The 21,141-nt window shown below is 38.3% G+C and overlaps 2 protein-coding genes across 2 annotated transcripts in view; both read right to left on the bottom strand.

The window, feature by feature from the left end:
- rtel1 (regulator of telomere elongation helicase 1) overlaps nucleotides 1-7,267 on the bottom strand; it is a 61,668-nt gene extending 54,401 nt beyond the window's left edge. The window contains exons 1-2 of the mRNA XM_046395854.1: nucleotides 7,003-7,267; nucleotides 6,385-6,583 (exon numbers count right to left, since the gene is read on the bottom strand). Coding sequence (XP_046251810.1) covers nucleotides 6,385-6,583; nucleotides 7,003-7,104 — 301 coding nt within the window. The 5' untranslated portion in view covers nucleotides 7,105-7,267. The remainder of the gene's footprint in view (nucleotides 1-6,384; nucleotides 6,584-7,002) is intronic.
- Nucleotides 7,268-9,085: 1,818 nt separating this feature from the next.
- On the bottom strand, nucleotides 9,086-14,584 carry ndufb11 (NADH:ubiquinone oxidoreductase subunit B11). The gene is made up of 3 exons (XM_046395853.1): nucleotides 14,360-14,584; nucleotides 10,845-10,975; nucleotides 9,086-9,288 (listed from the first exon to the last, which is right to left on the bottom strand). Exons 1-3 carry the CDS (start codon nucleotides 14,522-14,524, stop codon nucleotides 9,159-9,161), a joined length of 426 nt encoding a protein of 141 aa, XP_046251809.1. The 5' UTR covers nucleotides 14,525-14,584; the 3' UTR covers nucleotides 9,086-9,158.
- Between the last annotated feature and the right edge of the window lie 6,557 nt (nucleotides 14,585-21,141).

Below are 21,141 nucleotides of genomic sequence, written 5' to 3'. Positions count from 1 at the left end.
AAAACGTAGTCTACGTAATTCTTCAGAGGGATAAATGTTCATAATTCTAAAGTGTGTTTCTTTCATTTTGGGGGATATAGGGAATGTCAAGTACATTGTTCGTAATTTATTTTTTTTAATCAAATTTATTTAGTATATCAATTTTGCTTTGTCTGTCAGAGAACAATATTCCAGTAAGGTAGTTTCTAATGAATTTATTGTCACATTTTTTACCCAATATTGAGATCCCCTGTATTGACAATGGGGCCAATTGTGGCATTATAGGTTGGTGTGCCAATATATTTTTCGTTATAAAGACTAATCCATGAGGAAGTGCTTTTTGTAATTTAATAAAGTCTGACTTTGAAGGGTTAAATTTATATTTAGTGCAAAATTGTTGATAATCCAAGAGATTACCACTGGCATCCATTAAATCAACTATAGACCATATATTCCTCTCATACCAATCCTGAAAAAATAAAGATTTCGGTATAATGCATATCTATTGTTCCAAATCATAGTGGTGTGGTGTGGGGTGAGAAATTAAGCACATATAACATTTTCCAGTATAATAGAATTTGTTTGTGGAACTCTGATAATGATACGTAATTTATCAACATTGAAATCTGTTGTAAGAAGACATCTCAATCCTCCAATCCTATTAAATAAGGCATTTGGAATACAGTACCAAAATGAGTTGCTATGTTTGAATCCAAGATTTCAGCCAATTCATTTTTAAAGTTCCATTAAGGCTATCAAAATCAATAACTTTTAGACCACCATCTTTACTTTCCTTAATCATATCGCTTTTAAATCATTTTTAGATTAATTTGCTTAATAGATTTTATTAGTTTATCCGGGATAACACAAGAGTAGGCTGGATAAATACATCTTGATAGACATTCCATCTTGGTTAGATAAATCCAGTATTGAAAGGTCTCTTTGGAGCCACAAATTTAGATTGGCTTTACTCTCTTTAATTTTTTGTTCTACATTCAAGTACTGACTTTGTTTTTGGTCTTTAGTAAGGTGTACTCCTAGGTATTTGATTTCCCATTTGATAGGGATAGATGTCTTTTAGTGTTGTATCACGAATTGCGAAAAGTTCACACAAGTTTAAGGTTAACCCTGAAGCTTTAGAAATGTTTTTAATTTTTTCAATAGTAGTTGGAATTTGTTGTCTCATCTGCCAGTTGGCTGATAACAACATTGGTCCCTAAGACATTTAAGTGTTTAATTTCATTACAATTTTTAATGTATATTGCTAACATTTCTGTGACCAATATGAATAAATATGGTGAAATGAGACAACCTTGTGGAATTCCTACACTAACATTAAAGCTGGGGGTGGTGCCATGAGAAAGTACAACGCTACTGTTGATACTCTGACACAAACCACTAACCAAGTTTCGAAATTTGATGCCAAAACCTAAATGTTCAAGGAGTTGGAAGATAAATGGGCGCTCAACCGAAACAAATGCTTTATAGAAGTCTAAAAAGAATAGAAAACCATCATTTTCAATTTGATTTCTATATTCAGTCATGTCCATTACCAACCTTATACTATTGTGGATTGATCTCCCTATTAAAAACCCAGATTGTGATTCTGCAATAAGATGTGAAATTCCCGTTTGAAGACGAGTGGAGAAAATATAGGTGAGTAGTTTATAATCAGAATTTCTAAGAGTAATAGGTCTCCTGTTTTCTATGAATCTGGGGTCTTTGCCAGGTTTAGGAATTGAGATAATAAGTCCGTGTCTCATTGTGGGTGGAAGTATACAAGTTTCAAATATTTCCAAAAAACTTGATAAAGTAGTTTTTTTTTTTTTTTTTATGTCTTCCCAAAAATGTCTATAAAAGTCTCCTGTGAGGCCGTCCGAGCCAGGTGCTTTATTAAGAGAGAGAGGCGAGAGATTTTATAATTTCTGTAATTAGTGATTTAATAATTTGACAGTAATCATCATTTTTAATTAGACTAGAGTTGAACAAAATTTGTTTGAACAAGTTCTCCTGTTGTTAGACTTTACACATAGATAGATAACACTGTGATCAGTTAGTGGAGCAGCAGAGATATCAGGGCTTGACGTTATAACTTAGGAGGTTGTTTTCAATTAACCAGTAGTCAATTCTGGATTTATAGTTGGAGTTAAACCATGAGAATTTAAATATTCCTGGATTTAACTGTCTCCAGACATCAATTAAGCCATGAACATTGCAGAAGTTAGTAAAAGTGCTGTTTGGCTGACTCAGAAAATCTAGTAGGCCATTTATCAAAGAAATCATCATGGACTAAATTCAGATCACCACCTATTGTAATGTTATCAGTTGAGTATTTTGATTTAATATTATCTAATTGTAAGCCAATTTATTCTAATAGGTTTTTATTTTCAGTGCTCCCATTGTAGCCATAAATGTTGACTAAGATGAATTTGAAATCATCAAGGGTTGGTATCGGTATCAGTATCAGCCAATGACCATTAACATCTGCCACATGAGAGATAACCTGAACCTTAAAGTTTTTCAGTAGAATGATGACCCCTGCTGATCTTCAAGTGCCATTACAGAAATACACTTCATCTCCCCATTGTATTGACCAAAAATGTCACTTTCAACCTTGGAATGCATTTCTTGTAGAAAAAAAAAAGTAACATTTTTTTTTGCAAAACAAAAAAAACATTTTCTTTTGGTTATATCTCTTAGACCCTTTGAATTAACAGATATCAGAGAAATGTCATTTTTTAACTGGAACATATAACATAAACAAAGACTGAGATGAATTAATCAAACTGAACTGTTTAAATAAGAGTAGGCGTTAGCTAACCTGAACCTTAATGGTAGCAAAACCCTAGGCATGTCCTTTGCTTATCCAAACTCAATTGTTTGTGAGAATAAAGTCCAACCTGTTACTTTGATTACGGTGTGGCTCTGTCCATTGATGAAGGTATGGGGGCCTTGGAACATAGTCTTAAGTCCCGCCTGTCTTGCTTGGTCAGTTTTTGGTTATACAGCTTTATGTGCCTTTCTGTCTTCTTTGGTGAGATCTTAAGCAAAGCGGATGTTGAGCTCCTTGCAGATGGTATGATGTTTGGGGGTACACCAGAGTTCATCCCTGAAGGGCCTTCTAGTGAACTGTATGATGATCTGGCGAGGACGGTTGCCGTTGTTTGGACCTAGATGATGCATAGAGTCCATTATGAAATCCATGTTCTCCTTCCAGTACGGCATGATTTTTCTGATGATATCCTTGATCATCTTTTTGTTCCTTCAACCCATTTAGTCTTAGATTCATTCTTCTATTATACTTCTCCAACTCTGCAGCACTCTTTTCCAGCTCTGTGTTCTTCAACTTAAGCAGTTTCATTTCCATTCCTAACTCTTTGTTTTTTCCTTGCATTCTTTGATTTCAGCCGAGTTGAAATCGACCACTTTTGCAATGCTGGCCATGGTATGTTTTCTTTTAGTTCTTAGTGTTCCAATTGCGGCCGGGATGGCAGCATCTGAAGTATCTCCGGCATGGGCTTCTGTAATTGTGTGTTCGTCTCCTCTTAGTTTTTTCTGTGGTTTAGAAGGTGATGTTGAGGATTTTTTGCGCCTTTGGCATTTGTCTCCATATTCTCTGGTCTGCATTAGTCGTGTTGTAAGAGAGCACATGCCATTTAGGCATAGTCACACGTAGCGGAGTACGGGATTACTTACAGGATGGCGAATGTCTTTAATTCGTCTTAGTAATGTTTACTTCGAACATAGATAAATTTTGTGAGTTTTTGAATCAGTTTTTCCACCTTTGAGAATTTTGTTACTCGGAGCAATTACCGTGCGTCCTTTTTTTCCGCCAGCTCTCAAGGTTCGCACAGAGCAGGAGATATGAAGTGCAGTGAACAAAACTGCAAGAGACACCATGGAAAAATATTTAACAGGGATGAAAAGAAAGGCAGAAAGTGATAATGAGACAAACGAAAGTCTCCCGAAAGCTAAGACGAGGAAATATGACGAAGCGTATGTAGTGCTTGGCTTCACTGTGACTACGGTGGGAGACGAAAAAAGAGCGGACAGCATGAAGCCAAATAAATGGGTGTAACAGAAAATAACTGACAAGCACTGGACTAGGAGGACATGACCTTTCAGTGGAGAATATGTCTCATCTCGTTTACTACCACTTACCCAGGTCCGGGTCACGGGGACTAGAGGAAGTAGTCTGGGCTTCCATACTGAGACGTATGGAAGCCCAGACCACGCGACCACTTCTACCAGCTCGCTCACAGTTAACAAATTATCGAGTTGACTATGATTTAATGTTATTAGTTCACACTTAAAAGATGATTAGTTAAAACAAGTTACTTCAGTTACTAGTTACTTTTTGCATTTATATATTTGGTTTGAATATATTTGGTTAATTGACATATTTGGTTGCACTTTGCAACCTGTTTTATTTTCCAAAAAATATAGGCTATCTTCATATCTCAACCACTGGTCTGCTTTAAAAGAAGCTAAGCAAATACATGGATCTGAAACAAAGTTTTAAATGGGATACAGCTAATTTGGTCACTGTGGTTGCATCAGCAGCCTTCTACGCAATGGTCTGCTGGAGCAGAGGTATCACCGAGAGGGATAAAAAAAAAAGGACTGAACAAGCTGATAAGGAGGGCAAGCTCTCTCCTGGGCTGTCCTCTGGACTCAGTGGAGGTGGTGGGTGAGAGGAGGATGCTGGCCAAGCTGTCCAAGCATCCTCAACAACCCTACTCGTCCAGACTGCTGCACACTCAGTGTAGGAAGGAATGCTACCGAAGGTTCTTTGTCCAGACAGCAGTCAGAGTCTGCAATAGCAGTGTATCCTTAGGCTGCCGCTGTGACTCTTCCTCTCAGGTCAACACTAATAAACCACCATTTTTTCTTATTTTTACTGACTCCCAACCTGTGCACTACCTCATTTGTATATGTGTACAAGTCCTTTCGACACAACTGTATATTTGTTGTACTATAAATATAAACTTGTATTCTTTTGTTTTTATTCATATTATTATTATTTTATGTAATCTTTTATATCTTCTTTTATACCTTTAGCTGCACTTTTTGGACTGTCCTGCTGTAATGATCAGATTTCCCCTCTGAGATCAATAAAGTCTCATCGTGTCTTATCTTATAAATTAATGTATGAAGAAGCCTAACTGTGAATTAAGCATGATTTGTACCCTTAGAATAAAGTGTTACCATATTATTATTATTATTCCCCTTTAAGATCCATGCCCTCTCCAGAGAATATATCATGCCAAACTCCCTTTATGAAATATTTGTAATTATTTATAATTATTTCTTGCATGTCCCTAAAAACTGTAGAAACACAAGATAAAGGGTGTTATACTGTATGTTGACAGTGTTGTTGTCAATTGTGCATCAATATACTTTATAAAGATAAACTGTATTTCCATACAGACTTTACATTGGTTGGGCTAGGAATGAGAGGTGAACCATTTCAAACAATAACATTTCTCACTAAAATAAGTACTAGTTGGTGGATCAGATAAACACTGACTCTTGAGACTGATAATTTACTGTCTATCATGTCAAGGTGACAGCATCTAATGACTTTTTTTGTTGTTGTTGTTGTTGCTTGCTACTAAAGTGACTACGCAGGTTGCTGCAATACAAAACAGCATACCCACCTTCTGATAATATTAAATGTGATTTTATCAAAATATCAAAATGAAAAAAAGAGTGATAACAAACTTGGGTGACTGTCTTAGCTTTGACATCCTACAAGCTGCCTAACCTACCTGTTACATACTTTGGCATCCTCGTGACTCAAAAAAAGAACCAACTTTCATTTCTAGTCTGTCCAAAACAGACTAAGGGTGACTGACATGAGTCTTAACTTGTCAGACTGCGGCACAATGATTGAGAACCAACCAGACAGATGATCACATCGCAATAATGTAGCCAGTGTATCTCAGTCCTACAGTTTTAAGATCCAAGCATGTTTGTTCCCCCAAGTCTAATTGCTGCTCAGCCAGCTTTGTTGCTGCTTGCTTGCTTGCTTGCAGCTTGCGTCATTGCTTAGGCACCTATGGTCTCAAGTATTGTCATACTTGATAGCACTCTACTATTGGGTGTTAAGAAAACAACTGCATTAAAATTATCTACCTGTTTTAAGAACACATCCCTGACTGTCTCTACGCCACTTTATATTCACAGGTAGTATTGGTTGCAGTGCGGTTGTACTAGTACCCACTCCCTGCACTTTGCACTTGGCATTGACAGGTGCTAATCAGTGTCATTCACGTCAATCACGTTGTCTGACAATGTATGTGGTCAACAATTCCAAAATGATTGTGTTTATATGTGTATTGGACTGAAGAATACAGCACTTAAAACTGCACTGAGGTGTTTGGTGATCTGATGTAAACATACTTGATATGTCATCACTTGCAGAAGCTGACCCCCAGGATGACAGAGGTGTTTTTGGCAACATCTCCTCACCACCCAGCCTCGCTGCTATCTTGTGGGCAGAGATTGTGTCCCTGAACTGCTCTCTCCAGGCCAAGGTGGCACACAGCAGGCACAGGGTTTTGCCAGTACCTGTAGGACTCTCAAGAACTCCATTCACCTTCTGAAACAAACAGGCCAACATGTACCACAGTTTCATCTTAAGAGCTTCTGCCAAACGCTACGTTTTGATTTCTGTGAGATGTTAACTACTGACAGAACAAGGAATAAGATATTTCAAAAATTTTTAGCTTATTCTGTTTCTCCTGGTGGCCCACAAAGCAGATCTTAAACACATAAGAATCCAAACTTTGCATTTGGATCATGCATGCAGTTCTTGTGTAGCCTGTGGTGTGTTGAGTCGAAAAAAGACTTATGCACCTCACTGAACAATCACACAGAAGACTATTAAGGACGGTACCACCCTTAATAAATCAAGAATTGGCTTTTTTCCCCACTTTATAGCATCTTGATTTCAGCATGACCGTATAGCTGATAAACATCATAGTCCTTCCAATAGTAACGTGACTCGTACGTACTCACCTTCTGAAGACATTCAATCACTTTGCTCATGTAGTTCTTCTGACAATCATATGGCAGAAAAGGAAAATTCACTGTCACTCCGTTCAGAGTTAGTGAATGCATCACGTATCGGCAGCAGTATTAATTAATGTGATGTGCAGAATGACGCACGTCACTTCGGATTTACAGTGAAACTGTTAAAAGTCATGGAAAGTGGTCAAACTAATAATTAATCGCTGCTGCAGGGTCAGACTAACATGCTCTACTCTCTGAACGGCCCTGTTCTTACCGCCAAATCTTCGTTATCACTGCGCACTGCGATGACGTACTAAATAGAGGGGGAGTTTCAAAGAAATTGTGAACGAAAGAACCGAAAGAACTCTCACTCTCTTACATTTCCGGTTATCTAGGCCGCGCTCGCGAGATAGTCCAAAATGAATGTGGGTTTATGGAGCTGAAGACCCAAAATGTATGATGGAAAAAATGTTCTACTAATTTCTAACGAATCTTCATGTTTTCAGTATGAGCGGCAGAGACAACAGATACAGTTCTATTAGATTAAAATTTCGTGACTTTCTGTGATGAAATACTTTTTTGTATTATTATTTAAATGTTTGCGGCACTCGCGCCACTTTACGGCAGCCGACTTCTCGCTTTCACGGATCAATCAAGCACAAGTTTGTGTTTTGTTTTCACCGTGCTTCTGACGTTCGCTGAAGCTCTCGCTAGGAAAATGCTTAAGGGCTGTAATACACAAAATCAAACTATCGGAAGGGTGAGGTTTTTCTAGCCTTTCTATGGACAGCCTGCGCACTCCCAGTTATTAAAACCCGTTGTACCGAAGGTTGGCTGCAAGTCACCTAAGGGACGTGAGAGGTAATCCCCTATGAAAGGGAGTGAATTTATACCTACTTTGTACAAAACGCCCAAATTTTCTTTCAGTTTTGTAAATATAGTATCAGTTATATATATCAGAATATATATATACATATATATATATGTATATATATACATATATATATAGAATATACCAGAATTGAATTTCTTACAGGGCATTCTGTATGTATGCTGAGTGGTCGGTTAAAGATTTACGACTAGCAACGTTATGTTACGGTAAGCTAACTTCAATGGTCATTACGTAAACATAACCACAAAAATTTCAGGGTTCAGTTTTGTGTATTGTAGTCCTTATGTATTTTTTATGATGTATAAGCGTGGGTAAAAAAAACACAAACTTAATGCTTGACTGATGTGTGAAATTAAAATGGCGAATGTCATAAAGTGGTGCATATGCCACAAATGCTTAAAGAATAATACAGAAATGTATGTAAAATCATGTATGTTATTATAAAGGTAACAATTTTAGCAATGTGAGTCCAATAAGTAACATCAACGCAGTCTATACATTCAAGTAACATTAATAATCAGCGTAACTTCGTCTCAGTAGATTAGAACTCTTGTCACCCTAATTAAACTAAATTAAATTCAACTAACAATTAAAGCAGAATATTGTTGCACGTCCCTGTAATAAATTAATAATGTAATGAGGTTTATCAGTGAAAATGTTACTCTCTCATGTCAGGATATCTTATTAGACTATTTGGTTTATTACATTTTTACTCAAAGTGTAAATTCAGTTACGTACATTTTCTGGCATAGAACATTATTGTGTAAACTTAGAATTATTTGTTTTCCGTTTACAGTGTATTATTTTTGCCAAAGATTTGAGCAACTCGAGCATCGATTACATTTGTGCTTCAATGTGGCAAGGATGGAATAAATCATGGATAAAGGGCAACTGACAAAAGCTTCTACACAGACTTGTTAAGGACGATGGGCAGTAAAACAGAAACCCACATTTCCACATACTCAGACAGCAAGCTGCATTTTAAACTCTCTTTATGACTGTGATCACCTGTGACCTGAAGAGGTACCATGATAAAAATATAAACAGTGTATATTGTGTATGGTACATGGTATAAGTTACTCATTTCATGTCCACTTTTTTCCATTTGGGTTCATGTTTTATCAGGATTGCCAATGTAAAAAATACAAGTTTCTTATTTAGACTGTTGTTTCAAAAAATTGTTGTCCACACATAATAATTAATTACATCATTTATTCTATCACAGCGAAATACAATAAACATGAAATACAGCAAGTAGATGTTGAACATCCTATGCTTCTCCAGCTGCAGGCACAATAATTTTGTTTGGATCATAGTAGTTCTCATCAATGAGAGGAAGATTTTCTTTCTCTCTCTGCTGGATCACACGTTCTGCCTCCCTTCTGGCCCACTGCCGCATGCTGAAACAAATACGCATGCATGAGTGCGTACACACACACACACACACACACACACACACACACACACACACACACACAAGAGAAGATACAAAGGAAGAGAGAAAAGAAAGGAGTGAAACCAGGCTCGTTTAAGATGAGCCAGCCCTGTGGAGAATCAATCATTGCCCAATGCATGCCGGGTAGATTTCTGACTTGATTTCACTTGCTCTGACGTCAACTTGATGTCATGCTAATCTCGTGACATCAAGTTGGCAACTGTTTTTGAGCCAAATGGCTGAAAAAAGTCAGTTGCTCTCCTCCAACTGCAAGACTCAGCAAGGTAGGAATCGCCTGCATGTCAACTGATCCAAGGGCTGACTGGTTTATTCTGTTAACAGAATTCATGTTGGGTGGTTAATGGTGACATTTAGTAGTCACTAGTAGTGGTGAGAATAAATTCATTCATATTAAGATCTGCATTAAATTAGGGCTGTGCAATTTTAATTAACGCCGACAATTATTTTATTGCATAGTTGTTTTTATTATAATAATTATTTTTAAAGTCCGATGCTCACTAGCTATCTAACCATTGCTCACTTGCTCACTAAAAAAAACTGTGTTAATGTGCGATAAAATAAAAAATAATAATTGTTGGCATTAATTAATAATGTATTGACTTGCCCAGCCCTAATACCTTAACGCGTTAATGTGGCCACAGCCCTACATACATTATATCATAGATGTACACACAGACATGTATTAACATAAGGCTGATTTAATGATTAAGTGTTTACAAAAAGATAAAGCAATGGTAAATTTGGGTGTGAGGAATATTATTATTATTATTACTAATCTCTGTCTTCCTGCTTCATTTGCACTCTCACTCTCTCCGGTCAGATGACCACCCACCAAGAGCCAGTATGTGCTCCAAGGTTTTTGCTGTCTAAAAGGAAGTTTTTCTTCACTACTGTTGCCAAGTCCTTGCTCATGGGGGATTATTCAGTCTTTCTGTATTAAAGACTAACTTTAAAGAGTATGATCTAGAACTGCTCTATTTGGAAAATGTCATGAGATAATCACTGTGGTGATTTGTATATATAATCTCAAGGAAATTGGGACTAGTCCCAGCCTAGTCAAGCGAGCATGAACTGATGAAGCCTCTTGGATGAGAGGTGAAACGTCTTCAAAGACAAATAACTAAGTCCAGTTGCATTCGATTGAATTCCCTTGAGATAACCATGACCTGGATGAATGAGAATATTCACAGGCTTTTTGTATATATAAATAAATTTGACGGAATTTTGAGTTTGAGGAAAGCTAGAGTGATAGCTCACATTTTCTATCAGCATGGACTGAGCAGTTTGTTAAGTTCCAACATATAAATGCCACTCATTGGTAGTGTTAGTAACACTGAATGAATATGGTGGACAGATTATGGCATGACATTTTATATTCTGCCCACTGTCAGAAAACCGCAGCTTAGCAGAATTTTCACTATGGTATGGGACAAAATTTCATATTATATTTGAAAACAAACATGATGGCAGATATGAAAAGATGAAGAACTGAGAACTCACCCATGGTCTGGTAAATAGTAGATATATGTTCCTCCAACAACAAGAGCCAACGAGATGCCAAAGAAGAAGGCCAGTTTCATGGTCCACACATCCACCTCAGGGTCAATGGAGAAACCATGGTAATCTGGATTCTAGCAAAACAAAAAAGGGATAAATTATATATTGAAGGCATCCAATACAGGACAGACCTACAAGTTGTTTTACTGACATGTTTTCAGTCTCTTTTTTGACTAGATCAAAACAGGACAGTTATTGCCATATACTGTTCTAAACCACTCCAGAGACCCGACAGGCTTTGTAAGTCTTATTCTTCTGTCTCTACTGGTCAGTCAGATTGTCCTTTGCCTGGGTTGATCCGAGCCAATATCAATAGCAGCAGGCAGATTGTAAAATCTCTACAAGATTGCCTTTACATGTGCCTTAAAAATGGCACTGCTCAATTTAGCCTCTAGCTGTGAAGACTCATCTCTATTTGTTACATACTCAGTACAATGTAATGAAACTGGACTAGTGCAAGAACGTGGACATGGTCTACAGAAAGGGCCAGAGCCGCCTCTACTTTCTGAGGCGGCTGAGGTCCTTCAACATCTGCAGGACGATGCTGAGGATGTTCTATGAGTCATCACACAGCATCACATATGCTGTTGCCTGCTGGGGCAGCTGCCTGAGGGTGAGGGACACTAACAGACTCAATAGAATCATAAAGAAGGCCACCATGTTGTGGGAGAGGAACTGGACTCTCTGACAGTGGTGTCTGAGAGGAGGATGTTGTCCAAAATAAGAACTATACTGGACTTTCCCTCTCAAACTCTCCACAATGTGCTGATCAGCTACAGGAGGTCGTTCAGCAAAAGACTCATATTCCCACGATGCAACACAGAGCGACACAGGAAATCATTCCTGCCTGTCGCCATCAAACTGCTAAACTCAGCACTGTGACGGGCACACTCACTTTATATATACAATGTATATATTGGTTTTCTACACATGTACATACCTGCATTTTAAATTTTCTTAAAAAAATTGAATACAGTTTTTGTAAATACCTGTACTTTGAGATTTTAGTTTTTGTTTATCCTATCTTTATTGTTTATCCTATATTTTATACTCCGTACTTTTCTCCTTTCTTGGTCGGGAATACTGCATGTGCAATGTCTGTAAGAACAAGAATTTCCCTCCAGGGATAAATAAAGGAATTCTGATTCTGATTCTGAACAACTTCTCTCCATTTAACCTAGTCCCGAGGAACAGGAAACAACTCCAGGGGCAGTGCATATGAGGTGATGGTGCTAACCACTGAATACCTTCAATCATGACCCCCTTCTTGGTATCATCAGAATGTCAATGTATCCTATCAATCTTACGATGATGATACACAGCTGTATGCAGGACATGGTATGGATTTTTTCTTACTGTGAAGTGACTTGTTGAGAGAGTGAGTACAAGCAGAGCAAAGGAAAAGGGTAGCTCGCAGTGAAATGTCAATCTGGCAGTAAATGTTCAGGATAGGCTTCAGTCTATAGTTAATAAAGGTTGCAGTCAAAGAAATGTCTCAGCTGTTTTCACAACTACAACTACATTTAACAACTGCTAGAAAAGTGAAGTAAGGTATGGAAGCTAAGCAGAAAAGGCTAACAATACCATAGTGCCGTTAGGTGTGATCATATCCTTTCGTAATCCAGCCTTGAACTGCAGTGTCTTTTTGGAAACTTTGTAAAATATCCAGTATGATAAATGCAACGCTGAATTTTTTGCATGATTATTTATCTATTTTCTGTGTAAAAAAAAGTTACTGTTGTTGTTAACCATCCACTATCAGTCCCATGATGCCTTGGAACAATCAGAGCACACCGAGTATGACAACTCTGATCTCAAACGCATTACACAGTGGAATAACACGAGACTGATCATACAAACACTGGATGTCTCAAAACCTTCTACAACGTAACAAAGAAAAAACAGGTATGCATGTATTCTTTTCTGTTCAGCTGTGTCTCAGAAGGTAGAGTGCGTCGTCCACTGATTGGAAGGTCGGTGGTTCAACCTCTGGCCTCTGTAGTTTACGTATTGGGCACCAGAATGTACCCAGAATGTACCCAGAATCAGAAGTAAATCAGCCAAGGATGCATTTAGTCACTATGGTGTTCTTTTCTGGAGCAAACTGCCTGATTTGATTATATTAGATTAGATCAGATTCAACTTTATTGTCATTACACATGTAGTAAGTACAAGGCAACAAATGCAAATGATGACCTGAGATCTGCAGTAACTGTATCTTCTTTTAAGCAGTCATAAAACATTTTCTATATTTTGCTTTCTTTCCTCTTATTTTGGTTATTTTTGAGTATGTGTGTCTTTGTGTCCAACTTGTCAGTTATTTACTGACAAAAACAAAATTACAGATCTCTGGATTCATGGCAGTGCCAAGGGTGGTTCAAATCCACAATTCATGAAGTTCTCCAGGGGCCTCAAGCACACTTCAGACAATGACACTGTGATTTCACTGTGTGAAAACGTCAGAGAAATTAATAAGATTAATAGTAAAACACCATATTTTCAATTTTTTTCCCAGTTTTTCATTTTACATTTGTGTTAGAATCAGACAGGACCAGCTGATGCTGATCTATTCTTATTGACTCAATGTTGCAACTGTTGCCAATTATATTACATACTGACAGAATAGGGTAATGTTATTATAGCCATTAATGTTATATTTGTGCTTAGTTAACAATTGTCATCTGCACCATTTAAAATAACATTTACATTATTTATAAATTAACAGTTACAATTAAGGTTGGGACTAACAATTACTTCCATTATTGATTAATCTGTCAATTACTTTCAATATTAATGGATCAATTTGCAAAATGTTGTGGAAAAATGCTTATCACAATTTCCCAGAATCCAAAGTGACGTGTTCAGACTGCTTATATGGTCAAACCAACAGTTCAATAACAAGACATACATTATTTGCCATCAAGCATGACAAAGAAAAGCAGAAAATTTTTCATTTAAGAAGCTAAAACTAGGACACTACTACTAGGATGCTTGACAATTATGCTTGAAAATTGAGGATTAATGAAATGTCAATCAAATAGCTGTCAACTGATTTTCTTGAAACACTAATCAAATTAATCAAAATCCAATTGTTGAGCCTCTCTTGAGAATGGGGAACGTTATGTTTCAGACCCAAATTGGGAGTTAGAGTTAACCTAAATTGATTTAGAAGAGGCACCCACTGTTCTGGATTTACACCAACCAAAAGCAAAAATGTGGATTTGTATGTAGCCTCAGTTTACTGTAGTAGCTGACGCTAGGTAGCTAGCTGATACAGTTCATGGCGCATCTACGTTGTAATATATGATGCGCAATATAATGCAATTTAGAGCATGTTTTGACCGAATGGTTGGGTCATTTTCTGCATATCTTTGTATGTGACATAAATCTAAGTTTTATTCCAACAGTAAACGATTTATGAAGGTGTTTGCTTAGACTAGAAATGGAGAGGAACTCACCTTGACATACTGACTGACCTCTCCGTGTCCAGCCTTCCCTGCTGCGGGGTGCACCTCAGTCACAGCGGTCGAACCAGCACCGGTCGGTTTTGACTGGGAGACGAACCGAGCCGGTGCATTAGACCGTGAAAACACGGGCCCAAACCGTAAAAGTCGGGATAACATTGCCCCTGTTTTGTGAAGTATATAATGACCCGGAATCGGAAGTGTGAGAATGTAACCTTTCTTCTTCTTTACTTTCTTGAGGTTAAAGCGTCTATTACCGCCACCAAGAGGATGTAGGATGAGGATTCTCCGGCAGGTGCGGTTTTGTTATACTATCACACAAGTTACAAAGTGTTGCTTAAGCATTCTCGACATTTGGTAAACCTCAGTGGGACTACATAACACGTCAAAAATTGTTAATACCCAAATCACAGATCACAGAAAAATGCAGTTCCACCTACCATCACTTGTGAGCATGCAAAGTGTGTTGTGCTGCTTGTAATTTGTGTCTATAGGTATGTTCTGAGAACTATTTTTGCAAAGCTTGACAGTGTGAAAACAATTCAATTTGCGTGGCTGTTATCTCAGGTGAATGTTTTTATTCTAAATATGTTTTTATTGCATTAAGTTTTAGTTTGTTCTAGCACACCAAACAATCTCATGTTTTTTCCATTTTAAATCATCTAGTGTTTTGACTGGACGCCTACACCAATCAGCAACATTAAAAACTTTAACCTGGATGCCCAGGGAAGGGACACAGGACCTCTGGGGCTATTTTGTGGTGACTAGCACAGGAATGTTGAATCCTTTGGGTCCTGTGTATTGAGCCTTCCACCTGGAGGGGTATTTGGCCTGCAATTTTCTGAGGTAAGTCTGAGTATGCTTTCACCTTGATATTGTCATTTATAGCCTTACAATAAGGTTGACATATCCCATTGACAGTGGTGTCGGGCCGAAATTGAACTGAATTGAATTGATAGGATAGTGGTTTTCAACAGAACATGAAAAATACATGAATCCATCCATCCATTTTCTATACCGCTTATCAGTCAGGGTCGCGGGGGAGCTGGAGCCTATCCCAGCTGACTACGGGCGAGAGGCGGGGTTCACCCTGGACTGGTCGCCAGTCAATCGCAGGGCCAACACACAAAGACAAACAACCACACACTCTCACACTCACACCTAGGGGCAATTTAGAGTAGCCAATTAACCTAATGTGCATGTTTTTGGTATTGTGGGAGGAAGCCGGAGTACCCGGAGAAAACCCACGCAGGCACAGGGAGAACATGCAAACTCCACATAGAAGGGCCCAGACCGGGATTCGAACCTGGAACCCTCTTGCTATGAGGCGACAGTGCTAACCACTGCACCACCGTGCCGCCCAAAATACATGAATGATACAGCATTTCATTATAATTTCATAATTATAATTTCAGTCTTGTGAAATGTAAAAATCATATAAGAAGAAAGAAAGTGACATATTTTGTCATTGGAGGGAACTCACTCCAACGAAATTTGTGCTCTGCATTTAACCCACCCAAGTGACGTGCACACACACACAGCAAACCCGGGGCAGTGGGCGACCGCGTGCAGCGCCCGGGGAGCAGTGGGGGTTAGGTACCTTGCTCAAGGGTACCTCAGCCATGGACACCGGTACGGGGAATCGAACCAGCGATCCACCGGTTACGGGTCCGACACCCTAACCGCTGATCCACGACTGCCCCCATATTGAAGTGGTATCAAAAGTGAAACTGAACAGATGAATCACATGAAAATTTAAAATTTTTATGAGTTGAGATTTTGCTTTATTTGTCTTTTTAGTAATGTCATTCTCATGTTGTTAACTGCTTTCCTGCCTGTACAACACCCATTGCACACCTGCCCGTCCTGGGTGAGGGATCCCTCCTCTGTTATTCATCCTGAGGTTTCTTCCATTTTTTCCTGTTAAAGGTTTTTTCTGGGAGTTTTTCCACCCAGGGTCAAAAGGGCAGAGGATGTTGCTATGATGCTATGTAAAGCCCTTTGAGACAAACTTCTTGTAAAAATGAGCTATACAAATAAAGTTGTCTTGTCTTGTGTCAAGTAACGAAGTGCAAATACTACTTTACTCCACTATTTATTTTTCTGCCTACTTTTTACTTCTATTCGTTACATTTTGAAAACAGTCTCGTTACACGTGTTTCCTTTCATTTAGTCCTATTTTGGAATTCTCGTCGTTTAAAAAAACGTCCAAGCTGTAGCGCCATCCAGATTCGATAAGGAGTAATAACATATACCATTCAGACTTCCTATGGGTTTGTACGGAATACATCTCCTCCACACGTGACAAACTTTAAAGGTTTTTAGTTTTTTCAGTGCTTTCGAGGCTATTTGTATACTACCACCAACTAGTCAATACAGCTTGTTTGCAATGCATTGTCCTAAAACAATTTTAAACTGTGGTGATATTCTGGTCTGCTCAACATATTGCTTAGGCCAGTGAAACTGGTAGCTACTTGAGCCAAGCTTGCTTGAGCCAAGTATGACATTTTATACCCTGGAAGTCCTAATTAGTCTGAGCTTGTGGTTTGAGAGTAATAATATGGCTCTCATCTCAGCCTTTGCGTGTTTTTCTTCACAAAAGAAACACCCCACTCATCTAAAGAGGTACACACAGTTCACTTCAGCAGCCCTGATAGGGAAGTCAGGAAGAGTGAATCCAAATGATGGTCCGGACGAGGCGTTCAAGGCACTGGACGAAGATGACTACATGGAATATCAGCTACCCAAGCACCATCACTGCGCCTGCCACCTTCTGAATTTGGTGTCCACAGCTGATGCCAAAAGCAGAAGCCAATGTTGTGTACAAGCATTTGACACGGTCAGAGTTTTCAAAATGTTCTGGGCCCGGTTTTTCAAAAAGTTTAATCCGGATAAAACTAATCTGGATTTGGTCATCCTTTCTTTTTGCTATCCATAATCACGTAACCCATTTTATTTCTGAGCCGGTTCTTCAACACAACATCGGATTGGATCAATCTGATGCAGATAGAAACTTTTCAGGGTCGCCAAATCTGGATAACCAGCGCTCAAATAGGATAGAAAATCACAATGTAGAACTATAGACTCCTGCATTCTGCCAGAACGAGCAAACCGGACGTGCAACAAGGGACACAATAGTTAGACACTATTTCTGATTTGGATTTCTTTTGGATTTCAAAAACCAGTGATGCCATTGCCATTGCTTTGTTATTCTGTTTTATCATTGCATGCATCACTAAAAAATAATCAAAAAACAAAACAAAAATATCTTTGATAGTGATGAATACCCATTAATTAATGAGAGAATTAAATATATCATTTGTGGTCAATATTGACAGCTGTTTGAGGGATTATTTTATGAGGCCATACTCTTTCTACTTTGCTGTAGGCCTATAGTGAAAGACTGAATATATAGCCTACCTAATAAAAATGTAGCCTGATGGATGAACAAATAAAATTAAAATCTTGTGAATAAATAGGATATCTTGTAGGCTATACTGCATGATCCAAATATAGTATTATTTAATACAATTTTAAAGTTTCATTATATTTTGGGCCTGAAATCCACGCTGAATCCACCCTTCTGACGGGCTCATTATAATCCAGAGTTTTTGGATCAAAGTGATCCCAAGCCTACTAAAAGGTTCTAAAAAACCCATTTTAAAGATTTGATCCAATCCATTATCCAAAATCCGAGCGGATTATTTTTGAAAAACCAGGCCCTGATCATTAGATTTTGGTGGCCACTGAATATACTAACCTTAGCTTACCTTAACCTAGACTGATTAAGCTGGTCTGTTTAAGTGAGCAGTGATCAACAATCCAAATTGTGGGTCAAAATTTACCAAAGAGTGTACGTAATGACAGGACAATACTGAGAACTGTGTGCACTTGACATTGACAGTCATCCAACAGGACTGAAGATATTTTGTTCATGATTTACAAAAACCTAAATGGGGATGGCCAAACCTCTTCATGTAACTGCATCAAAATGATTATCTATCATACTGTCATCAAGGTTGTAATTACAATATTGTAATATTGTCTGATTTGTCCTAATTTTTGTTTTTGTTATTTCATAGGCCTTGAGTATATCAAAAGTCACTTGACTTCTCAAGCAGAGCAGAATGCCAGTGAGGGCTCCCAATCCTCTGAGGAGGAAGACTTCTCTTCGACACTGAGAAAGAGGGCTCCCTAAGAAAGTACCAAAGAGTTGAACGCTTAACTGAGGTGCCCGGGTGATACAGTTAAGGTACTCAAGTCAACTATCATATAAACTTAACACTGCACTCCCAGCCTCAGCAGTCTATGAAAGACTGTTTAGTGTAGCAGGGCTCATCTTCAGGCCAAGAAGGGCATGCATTGGCTCAAGAAACTTTGAGAATCAGCTGCTTTTGCGGCTCAACAAAACCTTTGGTTGTATGCCCATATTCATTTTCTGTACGGCTGTAGGCCCTTATACACACACACACATGAATCTGTGCACACTGATATGTGTGTGTGTGTGACATATTTTTGTCATTGGAGGGAACTCACTCCAACGAAATTTGTTCTCTGCATTTAACCCACCCAAGTGACGTGCACACACACACAGCAAACCCGGGGCAGTGGGCGACCGCGTGCAGCGCCCGGGGAGCAGTGGGGGTTAGGTACCTTGCTCAAGGGTACCTCAGCCATGGACACCGGGACGGGGAATCGAACCAGCGATCCACCGGTTACGGGTCCGACACCCTAACCGCTGATCCACGACTGCCCCTTATACTTCTGTTATACTATGTCCTGTCTTTATTGTTCTGTTCTATTTGTTCTATTATGGACAATCATACCAGATGGGTCAAAAGCATTTTGTAACTTGTCTGAACGATTGTAACTAGGTCTGAACAATATGGGTAAAATGTAGGCTGTATCACAATATAACTTTTTCCTGCATATCAGTACTTTTTGGCGGTGTTAACAACCTAAAATGACTAGGAGAATCTGTACTGAATTAAAGCACTCCTGTTAAACTCTTGCTAAGTGTTAACATAATTTTCCACTGCAACAAAACAATGACACTTACATAGTCTAAATAAGCATGAAACTGTCTAACAAACTTAGTGGTTTGGTGGCTATTGATATATATTAAGCATACTGAATAATAAAAATACAATGGAAAGGCTAGTCCAGTGTTCCAGTTCAATTTTGTTACATCCCTAGTCCTCACAGATTCATGCTACTTAAGCTGCTAAGTTTGGGAATGCATTTACATTCAAAGAAAGTGTGTTTAAAACCATGCCTACATGCCTTACAATATTTAGGCGTACAGCTGGTCATCATATCTTATTTGTTGATGCTGCTCAATACGCAGTCGCTATAGTGATGTGACTTCCACCTAGTTTTGTCCTTATTTTTTTGGTATTTTTAGAATAGTTACTTTTATACTTTAAAGTATTTTTCAAACCCCATACTTCTGTACTTCAACTTGAGTAGCAATTCTGTGTCAGTACCTGTATTACCTGTATTTTTAGATTTTTAACACATGTAAATACCTGCATTTTTAGATTTATACTTATCTTGTTTTTGTTTATCCTATTTTTATATCTTTCACTTTTCTTTCTTGGTCGGAAAAACTGCAAGTGCAATGTCTGTAGGAAAAAGAATTTCCCTTCAGGGATAAATAAAGGAATTCTGATTCTGATTCTGTATTTCAGCTTTTACCAAACAATTTTTAAACCCCTGTATCTATACTTCCATTTGAGTAATAAATGTGTGTACCTTTCACACCACTGCCCATTAATAATTTGGTCCATAGCAAGAGGCCTCAAAAACTAATTGCTGGATTTCAACATTAATTTCTCTGTGCCATTCATAGTATGAGTGCAATTATCTAGTGCCACCAACATATCCACCTGTATGAAAATATCATATGGGGATACTGTCATGACATTTACTGACCACATTTATGCTCCACATAGGGTAAACCTTTGATTTAATGAGTGACTTTCAACAGAATCATTAGCACATTTATTATTTCTTCCATCTTGACACATTTACAGTCAAACCTGAAATTATTCATACCCCTGGCAAATTTTGACTTGAAGTTACTTTTGTTCAACCAGCAAGTTTTTTCTTGTTTGGAAATGACACAGGCATCTCCCAGAAGATAATAAGATGATGTACAAGAGGCATCATCGTTGGAAAAAATGATTTCTCAGCTTATTGCATTTGCATCAAAATTATTCATACCCTTCTCAATAATCAATAGAAAAGCCTTTATTGGCTATTACAGCAATCATATGCTTCCGATAATTGTTGACCAGCTTTTTGCATGTCTCCACTGGTATTTTTGCCCATTCATCTTTAGCGATGAGCAGGTCTCCTTGCCATCGCCCTGATCTTTAGCTGCCTCCACAGATTTTCAATTGGATTCAAGTCAGGACTCTGGCTGTGAAACGTTATACTGTGAAATGTTAATGTTTTTTGTCTGCTAACCATTTCTTCAACACTTTTGGTGTGTGTTTTGGGTCGTTCTCATGCTGAAATGTCCACTGGTGCCCAAGGCCAAGTTTCTCTGCAGACTGCTTAATGTTGTGGTTGAAAATCTTGATGTATTGCTCTTTTTCATGGTGCCGTTTTCTGTGATTAGGTTCCCTGGTCCATTGGCTGGAAAAACACCCCCAAAGCATTAGGTTCCCCCCACGTTTGACAGTGGGGATGGTGTTCTTAGGGTTGATGGCTTCTCCTTTTTCACGCCAAATGAAGGATACATCATTGTGGCCAAACAATTCAATTTTTGT

Source organism: Scatophagus argus, chromosome 8 (genome assembly GCF_020382885.2).
Source record: "Scatophagus argus isolate fScaArg1 chromosome 8, fScaArg1.pri, whole genome shotgun sequence".
Classification (NCBI taxonomy): domain Eukaryota; kingdom Metazoa; phylum Chordata; class Actinopteri; family Scatophagidae; genus Scatophagus; species Scatophagus argus.
This window is presented reverse-complemented; position numbering and strand designations above follow the sequence as displayed.